The following is a 22,099-nucleotide window of genomic DNA, read 5'->3' on the forward strand; positions in this document are numbered from 1 at the left end:
GAGAGATTCTAGACCTTGGCCTGGTAGTACACTAGGTCAATTATGACGAATTATGACGCACTTACTCATTGATTCACACGTTGCTGCGGTCGCTTGAAATAGACACCAATTATAATGGCATTGAGATTCCTTTTATGGCTTTTAACCGCAGGAATGCATTTTAGTTCCGTTAGGTCACCAAAACCACAGTGCTGTAAAAATAGACAGGCAAGCATAAATAATTAAATCAACTCAAGTTCGCATATAAAGCTAGATATCCCACCGAGAAAATCAATTTCACAAACTAATCAGCCTTGCTAAGTAGAGCTGACCGTAATAGATTATTGCAAAGAAGAGTTTGCAGAGACCATTCTCAAGTGTGCATAACAAGAAAGCCACAACTCCTTTGTTCAGAGATGATGTCAGTCAACCAACACGGAAGCCTTTATGATCTGCAGGACGATAGATTCTCCAGCTCACCAAGATCTGATTTTTACCTGGACCTACAGCAAGAGAAGCTCAAGCAACTAAAGCCACACTACTCAATCGCCTCAAGTCAATCCCTCAACCTTTCACTCAACACTCCCGATATCACTACCCTGCTCTCAGACGTTGCAGCTCAGAGCTCGTCCATAACTACTCAAGCTCCCACACCTAATTCATTCTTTAGAAGCCAAGTAACACAAGAGCAAGAGATGTATGCTCAGGGATTTCTCCAGGCTCTCGATGAACTCCACACAACTGTGAGTGGACCCAGAGACCTAGTGAGAGCTCCAACTGCAGTTACTCTACCACAGCAAGAGATGCCAAGACAGCCCGCTGCTGGCAACCACCATAAAGTGATCTCAAGTGCCCCTGTGGTACACCATCATCTACCATCACCACCAATTGCAATTGGTTCGAACCCAACCCTCGAAGCAGTGTCACCGTACGTGACAGCCACTCTCGATTTCATTCCCAACATCCCCTCCTCCCAGCCTGAAGCCACTTCCGCATTTATGAGTCGAAGCGGTTCGACTAGTCTGAACTACGCTACAAACTCTTACCCTCACTTCAGCAACCTATACCCTGGAAGTCAAGCAGTGGACGCTTACAGTGGCTACAACACAGCCATTAGCAGTGCCGCTCACATTATGCCTGCTCTCCCCTCATCCCAAGTACGAGATCTTCAAAATGTGGTCCCGGCCGATATGCATACCCAAGAACAGATGAAAGAGGAGAGGAAGAAAGCACGCAATCGAATGGCTGCTTCCAAATGCCGTCTCCGAAGACTGCAACGAGAATCTGAACTGCAAGGAAAAGTGAGGGTCCTGAAAGAACACAACCAAGAACTAAACTCTGAGGTCACTGATCTACGAGACCAAATAACCAGTCTGAAGCGTGCTCTGATCCAGCACATGAAGGGCGGATGTCATGTTAATTTCCCTGAGGGCTATGTATTAGACTCATCTGAGTAATTTTCTATGTTTTGTTGAATGTATGTATGTTTCTTTTTTTCTTTTTCACAATACTAGACACACACATTGGACGTTTTATACTTTATTACTGACCTGTATAACATTATTATTGACAATCCTAAATCTTTGTATGACTATAGAATATTGAATGATTATTTTACATTGGTTATCACTGCTTCCCAAATCTGCCTGGTAAAACACATGCCATCTGATGTCATAATTGGAGTCAATGAAGTGACCTCTCCGGAAGTCATATGTTAAAGTTCATTGTGCCCACATCCTGACTTGAGAGTACATTCACGCACCACAGCTAATCTATTCCCTAAGCAACGCTCCACAGTGCCAGTAACTACCATAGCAACTTTATTGTGGGGCACAAGTGGATAATAGCAACCATACCTTAGCTTCTAAATCTCCAACTATGCATAAAATTAATTGTATAGTGTCCACACACAACACACACCAATCGCTCTACCCCTGCACGCGCGCGCACCGGGTATTATATATATATATATATACACAGAGTCAGCATCTATCACTGGACGAAAAGTTAAATATTTCCTGCTACAGTGCAGGCCTGAAATCCTGCACTTTCTCGAAGAACATCACATTTCCTGACCCGTCCTGTAGCAGTATAGGGTACAATTTCCTGTAGACTTACGTATACACCTATCCTGCAAAACTTCAGGATAGGTGCAGGAAATTGTGCCCTGTCCTGTACATCTCAGGAAATTTAGCTTTTTGCCCAGTGTATATAGAACATGCAAATCATGCAAATGTTTCGAAATGTTTTGCAAGATACCACAAGCAATATTGGACACAAGGGGAAAACACAATTTAATAAATTCATGTACACACACACGAGTAATGTATTAAGAATCAGTTTTTAGAGTCACTGTCTCCAGTAGTTCAAAAACAGGCTTCACAAGATCACACAGCATTCTCCGCCATTGTTGTGATGGTGATGATGATGTCCGTGATGGTGGTGTGGAGGGTGGTGTACTGGCTCCGGGAAGTGGGTGTGGCCATGTCCATGATGGTGGGCCTGTCCATGTCCGTGATGGTGGGCCTGTCCATGTCCGTGATGGTGGGCGTGGTCATGTCCGTGATGGTGGCCATGGTGGGGGATGAGGTGGTCCCGCTCATTGTGAACTACGTTAGCTTCATGTCTCAGATGGGAGGCAGCTCCGAAATGGCCGTGTCTTGCTTCCTGCAGAGAGTGTGTGTGTGGTGTGTGGAGTGTGTGTGTGTGCGCGCGTGTGTGTGTGTGTGTGTGTGTGTGTGTGTGTGTGTGCGTGTAAGTGTGTGTGAATATAGTGACATCCTCATTAAGAGGTTTCCTTTGAAGGCTTCCTTTGAACTATACCCTATATTAACAGATTGGTGGCTCAGCTGGTACATGTAACTTCATTACTGTAATGAACTGTTTGCATACAAAGTTGATCTCAACAGAATAAAAACTTCATCCCAAGACAGCTTCCTAACAACACGTGTCAGATGGTATGATTACCGTAATAAGGGACAAATGGTAGAAGAAAACAAGATAATAAAATTAATTTTCAGTATTATGCTCCATTTCACCTTTATTACAACTTTGCACGTACCAGGTATAGCTGTATATAGTATAGGAGGTGACAAATCCACACCACCTAACTGTCCCCGCTTTATCTTAATGTCAGGCCTCATTGCACATGTACACGTCAGATGCTTTAGGGACTAATAGGCTTACAGCACTAACCTTTAGAATCATGTGATTACTGACCTCTTTTAAAAAAAATTGTTTATATAAACTGAAATGCTGATACTTCCAACCATCAACTCCAATGTTTTGACATCTATATAGTTACGGTGCATCTACCCTCAATATTATAAAATACCCTGCACGGCTGCTACAAGTATACAAACTATCGACAGTATGCTTACACAACGTGAGTTTCTCTTTCAATAATTAGGGAAATCAGGCATACCCTTGCCTGTGCAACTTCCAAATGTAGCTTTCAAAATTATCCTAGGCAATTGGGAAAACGATACATGGATGTATAAAATCTTATGAAATGTCAACCACCCACTTCATAACATAGGGAAACGCTATCAGTGACATCATGCATAAAAATAATCCTTCAACTCTCCCTAGTGGCCTTGTGAGTGTACACTAAACTTTAAACAGAGCAGCATTTTATAAAACAACATTAGATGCTATAACGTACACTGCTGTATAAGTTATGCACACAACTCTATGGTTCTCATAGCTAGAGAGAAGCGACATAATTCAATTGCCAATTTCTCCTATTTAGACATTACCCAGCTGGGGTAGCACTGTACAATATTTCAGTTACCATCGAAATCAAATTAGGGTACATCCTGTTGGCACACAGAAACCACTCAATGGCAGAAGCACTTGCTCTGTGTGGTTTCTTAGTAACAGAACTCTTACACACCAAGTACATTGTAATGTGAGCTCCACCACTGAACCACCTTGTGGTTATTCTAGTGCATTTTTCTTTTTGTGGGAATTAATTTCGATGATAATTATGGCTGCTAGCTCATACAAAACTATGGATTTATTAGGGGAGGCTATAAAGAGGGACTAGTGAACAGGGGTTGTTTACCTCTTCCACACTGAAGGTACAGGAAAGGTGATTATGAAGGTCATATATACATAACCTACTAAAGGTCAAAGGTCCCCTAACAATATACACTACATACTCACAAACAATAAACGTAAAGGTCATTTGAACGACAGATTGCTTAGTCATAATTATGCAGAACAAAGGATGTACACACTCGAGGTCAACTAGCTACAGAGTACATTATCCTGTTAGTAATTTGACTACACAGTACATACCATATACATGTAGCTGATAATTTCCGGGGGGGGGGGGGGGGGGACAAAATATTCGTGGTTTTCGTGGTTGGAGCTCTGGCCACGAATATTTTATCCACAAAGTGACTAAATATTGCTCAACTTTCAAATGTTTTCCCCCCGAAAATTACCGGCTACATGTATACGGTTACTTCTATAGCCATAGAACTGTACTGGAGGTATTAATATTCAAAAAGCTCTTCGAATTTAAAGTATAAGAGTATAATCTCACCTCCCTGGCCTCTCTCCGGAGAGCTTGTTCCTCGTGACGTAGTGCTCTGTTCATGTCTCCACCAGCTTCTGCACAGGACAAACACACACACACACACACAGAGTTAATACATTGATACTCAATACTATATACATGCATCTCTGGGTGTAGTGGTTCATTCTAAACAGGCCACCATTCTTTATAGTGTGACAGACACACACAGTTTACTGTATACAGGGAATCAGGAAAAACACACACACACACACACAAAGCTTTCACAGGGAATGATATAACCAGTTGACTATGTTCCCACAGTTTCCATACGGTATTATAATTACTAGCCAATTATGTTACACAGCAACAAAACTTGGAATTAAGTGAATGACTACCTTTGAACTTAAGTACTAAAGAGCCTAATAGCCTAATGAGGTGAAGCAGCTACAAAGGTTAGGGGGGGAGAGAAGCTTCACATGAATGAATGCAGTCTACTGAAAGGCAGCCAGGAGGGAGACAAGAGGAAGACAGGGAGACAGGGAGACAGGATACATTTGTATAGATATAAAACGTACAACTTCTGGAAGTGTAGGTAAGGAAGTGGATGAACACTAATCAATTAAAAAGTTGTCTGAAATTGATGAGTGGGGGTTCAAATAAGCTCAATAAGCTCAGTGGGAATGCTGAGGCTACGATAAGTGCCAAATAGGTTGGAAGTCATAATAATGCATCTAGAATGTGTATGCACAAACACACATGCACCGCTATACACACAATGACAACAGTGAAATTCCTCCAAGGGTAAACTCCACTGAACTTAACCAAAACTTCCCTTTAAAGAGCCGCTACCATATTTGAATTGTACAAGGCATGTGCATTTAGCTTTTACAGAGCTTGTACTTAGCTTGTACTTAGCTTGTACTTCGCTTGTACTTCGCTTGTACTTCGCTTGTACTTACTTACTTGTAGCTTGTACAGAGCTTCAGGCACTTTAATACAATGCTCCAGATTGCTTTGCTGATACCATGCACATGCGCTAAGGAGAACTATCTTATCACTATAATCAATCATACATGCCTAAGAAATTAAGTCTGGTGACCAACTGTTGATTAAGCTGAAAACAACACCATAACAAAGCTAAGGTACGTCACATGAATTAAACCCCAATTATCATATCATATAGCGGGCGGACGATATCTTTTAGAACATTTTTATCTTAATAATTGTCGTATCATTAAAACACCATTCTCCATGGATAGCAATTTTTTATCTACTGAGCCATGCAACGTGTGTGCATCCAACAAAGTGCATAGAACCTCATAATTTTATAGGGTAACTCTACACCACTGCACACGCACTTACTGAGCTCTCTATTGAATGCAGGCTAGGACGGTGCAGCTCAGTGGATCGACCAGAGAAGATACTGCCCTCAATGTAAAACGGTAGCCTCTACACAGGCTCTCCTTTTTCTGTTCTTTATCACAATCGTTCAATAAGATAAAATACTGTATTATTCGTTCAATGAGATAAAATACGGTATTAATTGGAGGAATAAAGAAAGAAATAGACGTAAAGTTAGGAAAAAGGAGAGCCTGTATCGGGAAGTCGCGTGAGGGTAGAAGGGTGGTAGAAGGGTGAAAATGAGCGTGGGCATACTGAGCTAGAGATGTTGGACTGCCCACGCAGAGGTCTACGACTAGTAAAACTTTGCCTGCTGCAAGCTGGACATGGACTTGGAACTGGAAGTTTGCAAGCACTATAGCTAGCTCTATACCTTAGGCTTAGCTAGATGATCTACTAGTCTAGATTGTGTGTTTAGATTCTATCACTATTACCTTTTCTTGTGTCTTTCTACATGCTATAGTAGAATAGCTTAGTCATCATTATCATATAGCAGGTAGCTACTGCCACCAGAGCTGGCCACGCTGGTTCTCTGATCTGACTTGCAGCACAGCTTGGTGGTTGTCTCAGTGCAGTACAGTACAGTCTTACTCGGAATGCGTGGGAGAATACCTTACGTCACGATTGTGGGCTACATATCGCCCACGTTCATAAAAATCCTTGTGGATCACGCGATTTCCCAAACCAGGCCTTACGTTTTCTTAACTGTACGCCCATTTCTTTCTTTGCTGCCTCACTATGTCTTTCTTATGTTTATGGATGAACAGTGACAACAGCAAGAAAAAGTAAGGCCTGGGAACGAGGCTAGTAAAACGGCTTATCAAGATGCATGGAACGATACTCACATGACATGCGCTGAGTTAGGAACAGAACGGGGTACACAGGAGGTCAACAGGACGACCTTGCTGACAGCAACAAGATGCCATGCCTCAGTCTAGTGTTGAGGAGCTTACCGACCGCCTAGTAGCAGCCATTGACCCTCAGGGACATGTAAGTCTGAGAGATTACATTGCTTCGTGATCTTAGGGGGGTCAGGGATCTCTGAGTCTATTTTATTACTATCTGTGTGGTCCACCTTGTCCATGTGGTTCATGGCTTTACGATACACATATTATTAAAGACTGAATTTCGATTGATTGTATATACACGTTTGTCTGCGTAAAGAACACATTTTGTACCACCACACACACACACACACACACACACACACACACACACACACACACTCACACACACACAACACACCCCCCACACACACACACACACACACACCCACACACACACACACACACACAACACACCCACACACACACACACACAGGTTAAGGACATGGCAATCGTGAGTGAGGTTGTGACAATGTTGGAGACAATGCACATCACTGCCGAACACCTCAAGGTAAAACAGAAACTGAATTACCGTCCCCAATATATAATTATAATAATCTTTCTCATATCTCCATCCAGGCCACTCGTCTGGGGAAACACATCAACAATGTTCGTAGACAATTGACCGAATCAAACAAATCTCTCGCTAAGCGGATGAAAACTCTGGTCAAATCATGGCAGCAATTACTCCAAGCCCGGCCCTCGGTAATGAATGGACTGCCTCCCACCCCCCAGCGAACGTCCACCCCTACAAATCCCTCGAGGGCCAGCTCCCCCCTTGCACTTTATACCACTGCCAGCCCCACACTAGCCTCTCCAGCTAAGAAAGAAGAGCCGACTTATTCACCTGTCAAACCACACGATGCTAGTAAACTCACGATTACCAGTTCTTCCCCACAAACTGTCAGAGAGCTGTTCTCTGAGGGAGAGAAAGTTACCAACGGTGCACTAGCACAAGGAGTGGCCTCAGACCCAGCTAAGAATCGCAGAAAACTGTTGAAATTGTTATCTAAAGTAAAGAAGCCAACACCACAACCAGCTGCAAGTGCTGGACCTACTAATATTAGTCATGTGACTCCAACGACTTCTGCCACCACTGCAGAACCTAGCTCTAGTAATCAACCCATTAACACATTCACAAATAATAACTTTATATCGATTGATGATGAGAACGGGAGTAGTACTTCTAATGGACGAGATGTATCATTGAAACCAACACCTCCGCCTGTAGAAAATGAAGATTGTTCGTCTTTACGTGTTTGTCTCCCAAGGGGCACTATTCCAAGGACCCCGCAGACCTCACGAAAAACTGTTCATAAAAGGCATAAACGATTAAAACAAGACGTACTTGATTCTTTGAGTGTATCACTGCCTAGAAACTTAATCAGATTAAAATCCCAACAAATTCCGCCAATTACCTCCGCTGATTCACTTAACATGGAGACTACTACTTTTGTTGTCAGTATACCTATCAAGTACTACACGAAAAAGAACCACTACTCAAGCGGTAAGAAGATGAGAGACACTGTGGCAGTCCTAGAACCACCTACTGTGCCTGTTCGATCCATTAGCCCTGCCAATCCTTCACGGAAGACTCTTGAGGTTATTCTACCTACTGTGCCTGTTCGATCCATTAGTCCTACCAATTCTTCACGGAAGACTCTTGAGGTTATTCCACCTACTTTGCCTGTTCGATCCATTAGTCCTACCAATTCTTCACGGAAGACTCTTGAGGTTATTCTACCTACTGTGCCTGTTCGATCCATTAGTCCTGCCAATTCTTCACAGAAGACTCTTGAGGTTATTCTACCTACTGTGCCTGTTCGATCCATTAGTTCTGCCAATTCTTCACAGAAGACTCTTGAGGTTATTCCACCTACTGTACCTGTTCGATCCATTAGCCCTGCCAATTCTTCACGGAAGACTCTTGAAGTTATTGAGCAGCCTCAAATTTTAAGAATGCCTCACAAAACATTAAATAGTGATACTCAAGAGTCAGAACCGATGGAAGTGGATGATGTTCCACAGACCACTACCGAGGCTGCGTTGGATAACACTACTGTGAACAATCAAACTAGTCATGAGGATAAGGAGCCTTCCATTGAACTAAGTAAATACTGTTATACTGAACCTGTTTCTAGCAGCGAACTAACCTCAGTGATGCTATTACCTTATGTATACATTGATGGTATTACTGATGAAAGTTTCTAATTAATTTTTGATGAAAATTGATAATTATATCGTTGCTTTTAATTGTGTCTTTTGTGTCAATCTGTTATCACATTCTTCGCTAATTATTATTATTATATTGACAATTGTACAACATGACAGATTCACAATAAACGGTACGAGCATGAGGAATAGAACTGCACAAATCTCATAAATAAATTGTCCACTAGAAATAGTCAAAGTTAGAGCTCTGAAAAAATCTTTTTCACTTCTTGGAACACTTGTTCTGGTCCAGAGGAGGCATCAATCTTTCTAACCATTCCTTTCTTGTTGTACTTCTCTATAATAGGCATTGTTGAGTTGAGATAGGTACGATATCTGTAGAGAGAAGGGATCGATCAGTGGGTGTGTGTGTGCGTGTGTGTGTGTGTGTGTGTGTGCGTGTGTGTGTGTGTGTGTGTGTGTGTGTGTGTGTGTGTGTGGGATGTAAGGGTGTGTGTGTGTGAGGGGGAAAGAATGAAAATGACCCTAGAGAGAGGGGGTCAAAAGGTTTACCTTTTCACAAACGCATCTCTATTGTCATCTGCTCTTCCACTCGATTGCCCTCTCTTATAAACTCTCTCCAAGCAAGTCTACACACACACACACACACACACAAGAGGTGTAAAATCATCACTTCCTAACAATAGCTATACTGGCTGTACAATTCTACTGCCATTCTCTAAGGCATTCTACTGGTACTGTTTTTTACAATGCCATTCTACAAAATACAATGCATAGAGTTAGGACATTTAAAGCAACAAACGTACGTCCTCAGAGCACTCAAAGAAGAGCACAAACTTGACTTCAGCCACATCACTCATCTGTTTCTCCCAGCCTGTCAGGTTGTCTTCGTTACGTGGAAACCCATCAATTAGAAACTTCTTGACTGGACTAGCCTCCATACGCTAGAGGGGGGGGGGGGGGGAGGGTTAGTACCATGCGGTTAGTATAGTCTACAGATAATAGGCTTGGCCCAAAAGCAACCATTGATTAAATAAATACCATATTGTAGCTCTATTAAAGAGCTACTAAATGCATATTTTAGTTGACAATCCTCACCTGTTGTATAAGACTGATTGTGATCTCAACGGGGACAATGTTTCCATTTCGTATGTAATCATCGATTAATTTCCCGTCTGGAGATCCGCTGTCCCTAGCGGCGCGAAGTAGGTCCCCAGCCGACAAATGTACAAACCCAAACTCCTGAAAATGACACATCAAATAATCTCTTTATTTAATATAAATATAACTCTATATAAATATTAATATTAGTTTTTCTCACCCTGACAATATTAGAACACTGTGTTCCCTTGCCAGCACCGGGTCCTCCCAGTACAAATATCACCACAGGCTTGGCAGAGGCCATTCTCAAACACTTGGCATGAAGGGGGAGTCGGCAGGAGAGACGAGAGAGATGGGACAACCCAAACAAAACCATGGAATCTGTGTAAAATGCTCTTTTTATTACATCATTATTAATTTATTCTGTGTGGGCGTCTTGTAACAGCGGAACAGGATGCGTGGGTGTTGACCGTCAACACAAGCTCACTGAAAGTTGACTAGCTAGCTAGCTAGCTACAAGAATCTCTCTGTAAAGACGTTCTCCTTTGATCTGAGAAGGCGTACAGCTGGTTATGGGTTGCTGCTGCTCCAAAGATGACCGTATAGTACCGAACAATCCTTCACAGGATAGCAGTGGTGACCCCTTACTACATTCTCCTATTGATCCTCCTGACAGTGAAGATCTTGGGCATGATGTGACCACTGAAGAATCAAGAGTAGCTGAAATAATTCTAGAGGCTGGAAACAACTCTCATCTTGTTGGGATTGTATATTCTCCTGCATCCGAGACACACAAGTGTGCATACTGCGACAATCCAAATGGTGATTTATACGATTATTTCCACGTATTTTCTTCAATGTCTTGTACGCTATTTGAGGAATTTTTTGAGGCCGGTTGGTGGAGGACGGGAAAGGTTGTGTTTCGACCACGATTCGAAGTCGTCTGCTGTCCTGGGTATGCTACACGATTGCCAGTCGATGATTATACTCTCACAAAAAAGCATCGACGAGTGATAAGAAAATGGGGAGAATTTTTGAAAAATGGAGATCTCCAGTGGGAGGAAAGAGAATTGGCCTCTAATTGTGAAAACGTTCTAGTGCATGTTGACAACGAGACAACCACAGACGCTGTCCAACCCACAAAAATGAACACCAAAGCGAAACCTAAGAAGGTCGTTAGATCTGGTGTAGGCCCTGACCCAAGCAAACCACCATGTAAGAAATCAAAGGAACGAAAAGCCAAACGTTTCAAATCGTCAAATAAACCACAAGAAGCTTCGTCAGAAAAAGAGCCGAATTCAATCCTATCTCTCACTCAGTTTATCAATCAAGAAATTCCGTCTGCAATGACTGGCCTCAAGCATAGATTTGATGTGATGCTTGTTCCTTGCTCTCTGACCAACCCTGTACTCATATCCACTGCACAAAGAGCCTATCATTTGTATGAGAAACTACAAAACGTTGTCCATACTGGAAAATCTCGATTCGAATCATTGGAGCAGTTTTTGCAAGGATTCTATGATTCTTGTTTGGGTAATGACAGGAACCAAGGAACACCTCAGGGAAGCTTTCACCTTCAGTATTACCTCGATCGGGAATTAGTCATGTACAGTATTGTCGATATCACACCAAGTTATTTCGTGTCAGTGTACTTCATATACGATCCTGATCTACGCTTTATAAGTCCTGGAATTTTCACGTGTTTGTATGAGATGTCTTTGGTGCAGAAGTTAAAACAAACTCTGCCAAATATGAAGTACTACGGTCTCGGCTATTACAATCCCTTTGATGACAAGGCTTCTTACAAGAGACAGTTCAAACCACAACAAGTATTGTGCAACGAAACAAATGTTTTTGTGAGTTTGGAATCTGCCACTCCAAAAATTCAGGCCAAGAAATATTGTCGACTTGTTGATGAATCTGTTCCTGAGAAGGAGGGTCGAAGTGCAAGCATTGATATGGTTTCTGTGTTAAAGAAAAGCGTTCCGTTGGGTCGATTCAGAGCATTGCCGGAGGAAGAAGTGGAAAGATACAAGCAGAGTCTGACACAGTTTGTCTGTGAAGCAGGAAGCAAAGCCGCACTTCAATGCAATGTGGACCTATTTGACAATTATAAAGATTAGTTTTTTGTATGTTTTATGGCACATTTTTATGACTTTGTATATACATTAATAATTTTGTTTGCATAATCCATTGTTGCCATGACAACAAATAGGTGTGCTTCAATAAGAAAATGTGACACTTGCTCCAGAATTAAATTGTAGTCTTTTTTCCACCTCTAGTTAGCTAGCTCTGGAGAGAATGAATTGGGATTCCAGATTTGCATCCATTGTGAAGGAGACAGAGCAAAATCTTGCAAAAGTGAAGGTAAAGAATCTAGCTAGCTAGATCTAGCTATATCATAATATAATTTTTATATACATCCCTATGTGACTATAGCTAGCTGCATGCTGGTGAAGTACACTGCGTAATTAACTGGTACGTTTTATATACACCTCCTATATTTCTCGGCTATAGTCTCAGCTACGGAGTCCCCTAACACTCAGAAGGTCTGGTGTCACACCTCCAAGTTATGCTAACCTGGTCGATTCACCGATGAGCCCTCACATCACTCCTGGTATACTAAAGGAGACAAGAGGAAGAGAAGCACATCGACGTCGCAGTGTGAGCTTTGATCTCGGCTCTTCGGCTGGGGGTCAAGGGTCAATCACACAAGGCGGAGGGGCTGTGATGTCCTTACTCACCACGAGAATTAAAGACCAGCAAAAGGTGTCATTTTTTATCGTGTTATGTGTACTAATAATGCACACTCAAACAAAACCTGCTAATCTGTTAAATGAGTGGCACATTTATTCCAGTTATTCCGAGCATTTAAAACATTTCTGGAAGCCATTGTATGTCATATTTACACCCCTAGCCTCGTCCCCAGCATGATCCACGTAGTAAGACGCTCCTTCTACCTATTTATGGGCTTCTGATAATTATCCTAAGCTCCTTTTATACCTTCTATAGCCGTTTATATGTCATATTTAATACTCTGCCTCAATATGACTAACTACACGCATGCAGGAGATCCTCAGCCTGCAAGAATCCCTGGCCTCACTGCAGAGGTCCCTCCAGCAGCAGGAGAGGCAAGTACAGTCAGTTAATGTGGAGCTGAAGAAGCTACAGAGCAACAGACCAACCAGCACTGTCACTGACACACAGTTCCAACAGGTAATTGACTGCTTGATGCTCCCCCCTCCCTATGGTTGTGCATGGGTACTTAGTAGCCCTACCCCTCCCCTCCTTCATATGGTGATACAATACTGTTTGTACGTAATAACCTAGCACTGGACTGTTCACACGCACACAACTGCACACTAAATAAACTTTATTCCTATCGCAGTTCAAGCTACAAGTGAGGAGGGAAATGGATGACTTCAAGAGCAGACTCTCGTCCTCTCATTGGAGCAACTCTCCTGGCAGCCACTCAGTGCAAGCAATAGCTCAAGAACTACACACCAGGTACACTACACACCAGGCACGCTACACACCAGGCACGCTACACACCAGGCACACACTACACACCAGGCACACTACACACCAGGCACACTATACACCAGGCACACTACACACCAGGCACAATACACACCAGGCACACTACACACCAGGCACAATACACACCAGGCACAATACACACCAGGCACACTACTCACACTCACACATGTCGCATCATCATGGACCATTGTTGACTTGTTCTCATTCATACAGCAAGAGGTTGTTAAGAGGTGACATTGAGAGTATGCAGGAAGACATCTCATCTCTAAAGTCTAAACTCAGTAAGTACCATACTCCTCCACTCTTTTCGTGCTTTTCATAATTAATGCTACCCTTGTTTTCACCCACACACACACACATGTGTAGGGTCTTATGAATCTGACATAGGACTGGTTGGTACTAGCGTGAGGGACATGGAGAGAAAGCAAGACAGGCTACAGAAGGTATTACACAAAGTCACCTACAGTTTGCATTATTTAAATGTGTTTGCTTGCCTAGACTGTGTCTGGACTGCTAGAGTGGCGACAGGGGGAGGAGGTTGGTAGGAGCAGACACACTAGCTCAGTACAAGACCACAACTCTCAGTTACAGAGAACAAAGTAAGTACAATCAATAGTAGCCTCAACCCCAGGCCCTTATAATAATATCTATTCCTTGTGGCCTGGAATCAAGGCTAGTATACAATGGTACAATCAGGAGCGCATGAATGGCCTTTCGGCAACTATCTTTGACTGCCCATAATTTGAGTCGGATTTAAAACTAAAATATGCATTCAATAGCTCTAGGGAAACCTATTTGTACTGTAGTTCATGTGTACATAATTATATGCAGGCAGTTGATGTCAGACCTTCAGTCTCGACTCTCCCTACTGGAGCACAAGTCATTCCTAGGACCGCAGCAGCGTGACTCCACTCTGCTCACTGCTGACCTAGACCCACCCTCCCAGGCCACCAACCTCAGCAGTAGCTACCCTCTCTCCACTGGCACCAAATCTCACTCTTCCAGCGCCCGAAATCTGTTCTCCTCCTCTGCCAGAGGGTCTGGAAATAATAACTCTCCCAGACCAAGCTCGTCTGTTCGATCACCTCATGGATTGTCATCTTTGTCGAGGGATTATTCTTACAAGAGACCTTCGACAAGTCGGCGAAATCCTCTACATACGACAAGTCCGCTGTGGGGTCAGAGTTCAAGAGGGGGAGTGTCTGATGACGAGGACACGTTGGACGGTCTGAGCGTGCTTTCGTCGGAGAGTGGTGCGGGACTAGAGCTGGATCACGGTGAGTGTGTGTGCGGGACTAGACCTGGATCACGGTGTGTGTGCGTGGGTAGACCCATTAATTCCAAACTCCAAACTTTTTTCTCCTGTACAGATCTCTCCTATGATTACGACCTGTCACCTTCGACCTCTATTCTCGATGTTGGATCACTTTAAATCTGTCGCACGTTTCAAATTTTCATTCACCAGAACAATCACTAGAGACCTGACTGATCGTTAGCTGTTCTCTCTCATTTTTTGTGCAATGCATTTTTTCACTTACTGAGATACTTTTGTTATCTCTGTGTGATATCTGAATGTGGTAATTTCTGTGGGGACCAGATGGCTGTGGGCATGACATCAGGGCTGAATGTATACAAAAGCCATTGTGGCTACGTTGACAATTAACTAGGACTATAGGACTAGACTTTCACTGAAGGGCAAGCAATGGAGAGCTCCATGCTGTGTGTCCTCCTTTGCCTGCTGTGCCTGCAGTCAATATCTGGACAGGATCCGGAGTATTGTGAGACCAGATACAATATCTAGCCATAGATACTATAAATTACTGTAATTTATAGTATCTATGGCTAGATATCCAGTGCATTGCCTATATACAAGGACACTCAAATACCTGCTTGCAGTAGCTAGCTGGAGTGTGTGTGTGTGTGTGTGTATGGTAGCTACTAAAGTTGGCTGTGTAATTGTACGTATAACGTATACACTGTATAATTATATCATAGATTATATTCTGTGTTCCATCGTACAGATTTAACGCTGAACGGAGATGTTATCACGAACCACTCGCTGGTCAGTATGGAGAGGATTGGGGAGGGGCTTGAAGCGTTGCACTGTATGACCCCTCATCGGCCGTGTTGCCGGGAGGGGTCAATAGGAGAATGGTACTATCCAAACGGGACTGCAGTGAGTGATGTATCTGTAGGTTAGGATAATGATATATAGCACATTAATTAATTTGCGAATTAAAATCTTTAATTAATTAGCCTTTGATCTTTGATTTCATTAGTGCCATAGAACCGAGATTTATTAGCGTGCGTATGCACTTCACGTCTTGTGGTGCTCATACTGGCCAAGTCACCTGATCCCTTTAGCACAAAGCCAAGATATACATCCACCATTGATATACTGTATAGTGGGTTATTTTCGTGCGGTGAAAATGTTCGTTTTTAGAGCACTAATCCGAAAATTAGAACTGCAAAATTATTATGCGTAGTAGGCTTTATTCTGAGCTGTAGAATTAATTGGACAGTTTATACGCACTGTCGAATATTACCCGCTATACAATACCTAGTAATTAAATGTTGTTGCTTTTGGTTATGTATAATTCGCAGGTCCCTAACAGAGCTCAGTTCCATAATCTATACCGTAACCGTAACAACGAGGGCAGTGTGATACTCAATCGTAGGAACAACCGACTGGGTCCACACGGCAAGTACAAGTGTGTCATACCCCAGACTGGGAACAATAACGAGTCTATCTCACTGATCGTGGGCATATACAGCATCTTGGGTAGGTACCACACACACTATACTGTGATACTATTGACCTCATGTCCTACGCACGTAAATTGTAGATCCCACTTGAGTACATAACAGGGAACTATGAGCTGTAATAGTTCGTGGTAACTATAGATTGGTTGAGGATACAAATGATGTAATGTTGTAGCTTTGTTAGCCAATGAAATGTCTATTACATACCATCCCTCCTCCCCGTACAGCGTATGTAAGACGTGCAGGCTCTACACTATCTCTACATTATTACTTACTTACTTAGTCAGTCAGACAAAGTGCGGTGAAATGTTGAAATATATAGTGCTAATTCATTAAAACGTTCTCATGAAGAGACATACAAACAGAGAAGAGGCTAAATAAACGATCTGTCCAGCCAGTTTCTTGATGTGGCCTTTCCCTGCAGAGATATAACAGTTTGAACATGCTTGTCCCCCCTCTCTCCGTACAGCATACCCTAACATCTATTTCCAGCCAATCTCCCTGCTCAATGCTGTGCCTGGCTCTCGAGTGTCCTTCTCTGTACGTTCCAGCAATGCTCTTAAGTATCGCTGGGTCTACAACGAGGACGTGTACCTCAAGGAGAGTGACAAGTATCGCGGTGTCAACAGCAACACTTTGGAGATTGTCGATGTGAGAGAATCGGACGAGGGAGAGTATCACTGTGTGGTGGAGAAGGAGCTGAGTGTGTCCTCCCATGTGGCCACTCTCACTGTCTGTGAGTCTGCATTGGCAGGGTGTCATACAGGGGGGGGGCAGGGGATAACCTTGTGTGTGTCATAGGGGGAGGGAGAGTATCACTGTGTGGTGGAGAAGGAGCTGAGTGTGTCCTCCCATGTGGCCACTCTCACTGTCTGTGAGTCTGCATTGGCAGGGTGTCATACAGGGGGGGGGCAGGGGATAACCTTGTGTGTGTCATAGGGGGAGGGAGAGTATCACTGTGTGGTGGAGAAGGAGCTGAGTGTGTCCTCCCAGGTGGCCACTCTCACTGTCTGTGAGTCTGCATGGGCAGGGACATAGTTCTCAAGGAAAATTACTACCCCCTGCGTTTAATTCACAATGGTTTAGTGACTCTTTCAGCTGCCATAACTTTCAAATGATGTCATCAAAGTTCATAGTATTTGCCAATTTGATCTCATACCATGGATTAGCCCGTGGTCCAAGGCCGAAAAATGCCAAATTAGGGCCCCAAAAAATTTTGGATTGAAACATATCATTTGAAAGGTCTGTTTCTAAACTTTCAGAAAAAAAATTATTTACATTGGATCAACGGTACTAGAGTTAATAGCTGTTGAAAGATATTCAACTGCCCCGTTCAATCAATGGTTCGACGATTCTTTCAGCTGCCATAACTTGAATTCCGTGGATCCCATATGACATTTTTTAGGATTTTCTGAAAGCTTAGAAAAAAGAAGATCATATGGTGTCATCAAAAATCATATTAGAGAGATAAAAGTATTTGCCAATTTGGCGATACCATGGTCCAAGGCGGAAAAATGTCAAATTAGGGCCCTGACAAAATTTTGGATTGAAACATATCATTTGAAAGGTCTGTTTCTAAACTTTCAGAAAATCGTTAAAATTTTTACATTGGATCAACGGTACTAAAGTTAATAGCTGTTGAAAGATATTCAACTACTCAATGGTTTGACGATCCTTTCCGCTGCCATAACTTGAATTCTGTGGATCCAATGTCAAATTTTTCAGGAATTTCTGAAAGCACAGAAAAAAAGAGATCAAATGGTGTCATCAAAAATCATATTAGAGAGATAAAAGTATTTGCCAATTTGGCGATACCATGGATAATAGCCCATGGTCCAAGGCCGAAAAATGTCAAATTAGGGCCCCAAAAACATTTTGGATTGAAACACATCATTTGAAAGGTCTGTTTCAGATAAATCATAAAATTTTTGACATTGGATCAACGGTACTAAAGTTACGGCTGTTGAAATAATTATGTTCAACCACCCCCGTTCAATCAATGGTTCGACGATTCTTTCGGCTTCCATAACTTGAATTCCGTGGATCCAATGTCAAATTTTTTAAGATTTTCTGAAAGCTTAGAAAAAAGGAGATCAAATGATGTCATCAAAAATCATGTTTGAGAGATGAAAGTATTTGCCAATTTGGCGATACCATGGTCCAAGGCCGAAAAATAGCAAATTATGGACCTAACGAAATCTTGGATTTAATAAACACACCATGTAAAATTTTACCCCCACCCCGCCCACACACACACAGTGGATCTACCAGTCATCACGGAGCAGCCAGTGAGTATCTTCAACCTTCTGTCTGGTCAAGATGCCACTTTCACTCTCACAGCCTCGGGCATGGATCTCTCCTACCAGTGGCAGTATGCTGATGGATCACCACTGCAGCAGAGCCACGATGGAGTGACCACACCCACATTAACGATACGAGGAGTGACTGGAAAGGATATGACATCATACCAGTGTGCTGTGAGCAATGATGTTGGGACAGTCCTCTCTATTCAAGTCAACCTCACCTTGTGTAAGAATTACTCTAACACAATTGTCCTCTTTCTTATGTATGGTCCCGTTTCTTCTACACTCCATTCTACACTGTGTACGTTAAGACTAGATTTTAATACCCCCCCCCCCACACACACACACACACACACACACACACACAGTACAATCTCCGCTAATAGAAGTACAACCTGAGCACATACTTGACACACAACCAGGCCGAAACGTCAGCCTCACACTACTAGCCTCGGGCGGAGACCTGACCTACCTGTGGCAGTACGCTGATGGGTCTTCACTCAGCGATGGTTACGAGGGAGTGACCACACCCACTCTAACGATATTAGCGGTGGAAGAGGCGGGATCTTATCTCTGTGCAGTTAGCAATCTTGTCGGCACTGTGTTCTCAAATACAGTCAATGTTACTGTAATGAAAGGTAAGAATTGAAACACACATACATGCAACAAACGTACCAAATATTAAGGCTAATTTGTCTTAATTTCAAAGGCTTACCCTGCCCCTCCCCCTACAGTTCCAGTGCAACCAGTGACCTCTCTGAATGCTACTCCGTCTATCACTTCAGTCCACCTCTCCTGGACCCCCTCTCCACAAGACTACCTCTTATTCCAAGTCATCTACCATCATCTCGCGTTCCCAGGTGAGCAAACTTTATATAGCTATAATTATATACAAACATGTACTGCAGTGATGTGCATGCATGCCCACAATCTAGTGATGGCTATATGCAATCCTCAACGCTTCTTTCAGATAGTAAACTAGACTTAAGAGATTGTTAATTTTAATTATTTTTTGTCTAGGGATGGTTAGTACCAACCACCACTGCGACCAGACCACACCCACAGTACTGTACTGTACATGTCTCGAAGTTTTCTTGTCCTAAATGTTATAACTGTTGTTGGATGGATCTTTTATCTGCAGATCTCACTACCGTGGTTGAGGTGGAGGAACCTCGTTACACTGCCGTGGGTTTATTACCGAGGGGGCGGTATCAGTTCAGTGTGCGGCAGATGAGGGGAATTGTGATGAGTGGAGCTGTGAGTGTGGACGTCAAACTAACAGAAAACATACGTGAGTCAGCATGGAACCATCAACTCTCCTCCAAATAATAATAAATGTATTTCCTCAATCAAGCGAATTATTTGTATTTTCTATCACCTTTATAATTTTTGTTGGCTTATAACCCCTCCCCCCACACACACACACCCGCCCACACAGCTCCAGTCCAGGCTGTTACTGTGGAGGTCCTAAACGTGTCGTCCATTGTCGTATCGTGGGACCCCCTCTCCCCATTACCAGGGTGGGACATATCGTACTACCAGGTGGACGTCACTAGCTTCACAACAGGCACACCCTCACAGCATATACACGCCCACATGGAGAGAACGACCAATGGGAACACGACGTCGGCCGTAGTCGTGAGCAGTGACTTGCAGATGGTCGGAGGTGTGGATCTTGTGACAGAAGTGAGGGGTGTGCTTGATGTGGGGGTGGATGGTGTGGGGCTGATGGAGGGGGAGATAGCAGTTAAGAGGACTCTCTTGGAACCAGGTTTGTAGCAGTCAAGGATTGTAATCCATCCCATGCATTTGTGTGGCAATAACTAGTATTAATTTTACCACAACTTATTGATAATTATTATGCAGTGTGTTTTAAATACCTCATTTCAATCTTATTTTATGAATTTAATTCTATATATCGATTATGTCAGCTAGGCCAATTGTTCAGAACTAAAAAGTATTTGTGCTGATGGTACTATATTTTTACTTTTCTCCTTCCCCCCCCCCCCATGCAGAGAAGACTGCCTTCCAGTTGGTGCTCGGCCCTATTGACTACTGCATCTCCTGGACGGTAAGTACGGATACATACAAATGTGTTCAGTAAACCATATCCATTTATATTCATTGATTGTGTACTGATTTTTCAGGACGAAAAGACGTTTGAAATTCGGAGCAATATTCGCACTGAACTTGTGAAAGTGATCTCTGAAAACTGTCAGTGTAACTTCAGCATCAACTCCATATCTCCCGGAGTCTTCAGTTGTCGTCAGTCAGCAAATTCTGTCACTTACCGTAGCTCAGTTATTGGTCTCGACTCGGACCAGTTTGTCTCGATGATTGACCAATGGGTGAAGACGGGAACGGCTGCCATGGTGATACGATCGTTCTTTGTGGATGTCCGCAATTACGAGGAGTGTCCTGTACAGTTAAAGTCGATATTGGACCCAGAGTGCACCGTTAACGAACAGGGGTCGGCTGCCTCCAGGACATTAATCACGAGCGACCCAGCTGTTATTAACTGTGTGAACAGCTGCATGACTGACTCTAGTACTGTGTCTCTTTGCGTGCATAATCCATGATATTGTGTGCATGCCTGTCCAACATTTCGTTAGCACTGCACTTGTTTTTGTAAAGTGTTAAAGATCATGTGTTGTATTCACCGTAATTACTAAAGCACACCTGCTGAACTTTCTCGTACAGTTGTATGTTAATTTGAAAATGTTTTGTTTGAGTTCACATTGGAATGTATCAGGGTGGTATATGGGTAGCGAGAAGAATCCATGTGCTGGAATGTGTGTGTGAGGTGTGTACTACTCGCTGCATGTCGTGTGAGGTGTGTGCAAAGTGCATGTGGGGTACTCGCTGCATGCATGTACGTGTGTCTGCATGCATGGTATCTCGCTGCATGCATGTGCTGGAATGTGTGAGGTGTGGTACTCGTTGCATGCATGTGTGTCTGCATGTATGCATGGTACCTCGCTGCATGTCCTGGAATGTGTGAGGTGTGGTACTCGTTGTATGCATTTTGTGTGATTGCCAGAGATGTATTATAGAGCAAGGCGTAATTGACAGCTAGTGTATGGGGGCAGCCATTGAATCCCAACACACACTCACCAATGCACTGTGTACTGCACACACATGGCCTGAAGCACTTATTGCATGTCTTCTTCAATATAGAATGTCAGTGAGAAATTTGCATATGATAGTGCTACACTCAGATATCTACAAGAACAGAACTGATGGTATAGTCTCTGATATAAGTTAGAGCAGTTTGTTGTTGTAGACAGGACTGGTAGATTTGTTAAGAGGTTTTCATTACCTTCTGAAGTGGTTTTGATTGATGAGCCCTAGACTGCTAAGTCGACTGAAGAGGTAAGGATTAGACATGATAATAATAAGCAGTAATAGGAATATAATATACCTCTTATTA

At 43.0% G+C, this 22,099-nt stretch overlaps 6 protein-coding genes across 6 annotated transcripts; 5 read left to right on the plus strand and 1 right to left on the minus strand.

The window, feature by feature from the left end:
* Positions 1-231: 231 nt before the first annotated feature.
* Positions 232-1,605, plus strand: LOC135334931 (transcription factor Jun-like). The gene has a single exon (XM_064530295.1). The coding sequence runs from the start codon at positions 396-398 to the stop codon at positions 1,434-1,436; it is 1,041 nt and encodes a 346-aa protein (XP_064386365.1). The 5' UTR covers positions 232-395; the 3' UTR covers positions 1,437-1,605.
* A 5,135-nt stretch (positions 1,606-6,740) lies between these two features.
* Positions 6,741-9,105, plus strand: LOC135334927 (mucin-2-like). Its single transcript, XM_064530290.1, has 3 exons — positions 6,741-6,895; positions 7,227-7,301; positions 7,370-9,105. Exons 1-3 carry the CDS (start codon positions 6,830-6,832, stop codon positions 8,999-9,001), a joined length of 1,773 nt encoding a protein of 590 aa, XP_064386360.1. The 5' UTR covers positions 6,741-6,829; the 3' UTR covers positions 9,002-9,105.
* Positions 9,106-9,118: 13 nt separating this feature from the next.
* LOC135334932 (UMP-CMP kinase-like) lies at positions 9,119-10,473 on the minus strand. Its single transcript, XM_064530296.1, has 5 exons — positions 10,284-10,473; positions 10,061-10,204; positions 9,769-9,906; positions 9,515-9,591; positions 9,119-9,337 (listed from the first exon to the last, which is right to left on the minus strand). The coding sequence occupies exons 1-5, from the start codon at positions 10,437-10,439 to the stop codon at positions 9,202-9,204; spliced, it is 651 nt and encodes a 216-aa protein (XP_064386366.1). The 5' UTR covers positions 10,440-10,473; the 3' UTR covers positions 9,119-9,201.
* Positions 10,474-10,514: 41 nt separating this feature from the next.
* On the plus strand, positions 10,515-12,252 carry LOC135334929 (arginyl-tRNA--protein transferase 1-like). The gene has a single exon (XM_064530293.1). It carries the CDS (start codon positions 10,636-10,638, stop codon positions 12,184-12,186), a length of 1,551 nt encoding a protein of 516 aa, XP_064386363.1. The 5' UTR covers positions 10,515-10,635; the 3' UTR covers positions 12,187-12,252.
* Positions 12,253-12,271: 19 nt separating this feature from the next.
* LOC135334930 (uncharacterized) lies at positions 12,272-15,165 on the plus strand. The gene is made up of 9 exons (XM_064530294.1): positions 12,272-12,430; positions 12,581-12,832; positions 13,133-13,279; positions 13,452-13,570; positions 13,817-13,884; positions 13,970-14,046; positions 14,102-14,202; positions 14,435-14,880; positions 14,974-15,165. The coding sequence occupies exons 1-9, from the start codon at positions 12,365-12,367 to the stop codon at positions 15,033-15,035; spliced, it is 1,338 nt and encodes a 445-aa protein (XP_064386364.1). The 5' UTR covers positions 12,272-12,364; the 3' UTR covers positions 15,036-15,165.
* Positions 15,166-15,216: 51 nt separating this feature from the next.
* LOC135334926 (receptor-type tyrosine-protein phosphatase delta-like) lies at positions 15,217-21,405 on the plus strand. Its single transcript, XM_064530289.1, has 11 exons — positions 15,217-15,381; positions 15,625-15,779; positions 16,208-16,385; positions 16,836-17,102; positions 18,626-18,895; positions 19,038-19,307; positions 19,404-19,529; positions 19,811-19,960; positions 20,108-20,440; positions 20,685-20,740; positions 20,817-21,405. The coding sequence occupies exons 1-11, from the start codon at positions 15,306-15,308 to the stop codon at positions 21,246-21,248; spliced, it is 2,313 nt and encodes a 770-aa protein (XP_064386359.1). The 5' UTR covers positions 15,217-15,305; the 3' UTR covers positions 21,249-21,405.
* The last annotated feature ends 694 nt before the right edge of the window (positions 21,406-22,099 follow it).

This window comes from Halichondria panicea, chromosome 4 (genome assembly GCF_963675165.1).
Source record: "Halichondria panicea chromosome 4, odHalPani1.1, whole genome shotgun sequence".
NCBI lineage: Eukaryota > Metazoa > Porifera > Demospongiae > Suberitida > Halichondriidae > Halichondria > Halichondria panicea.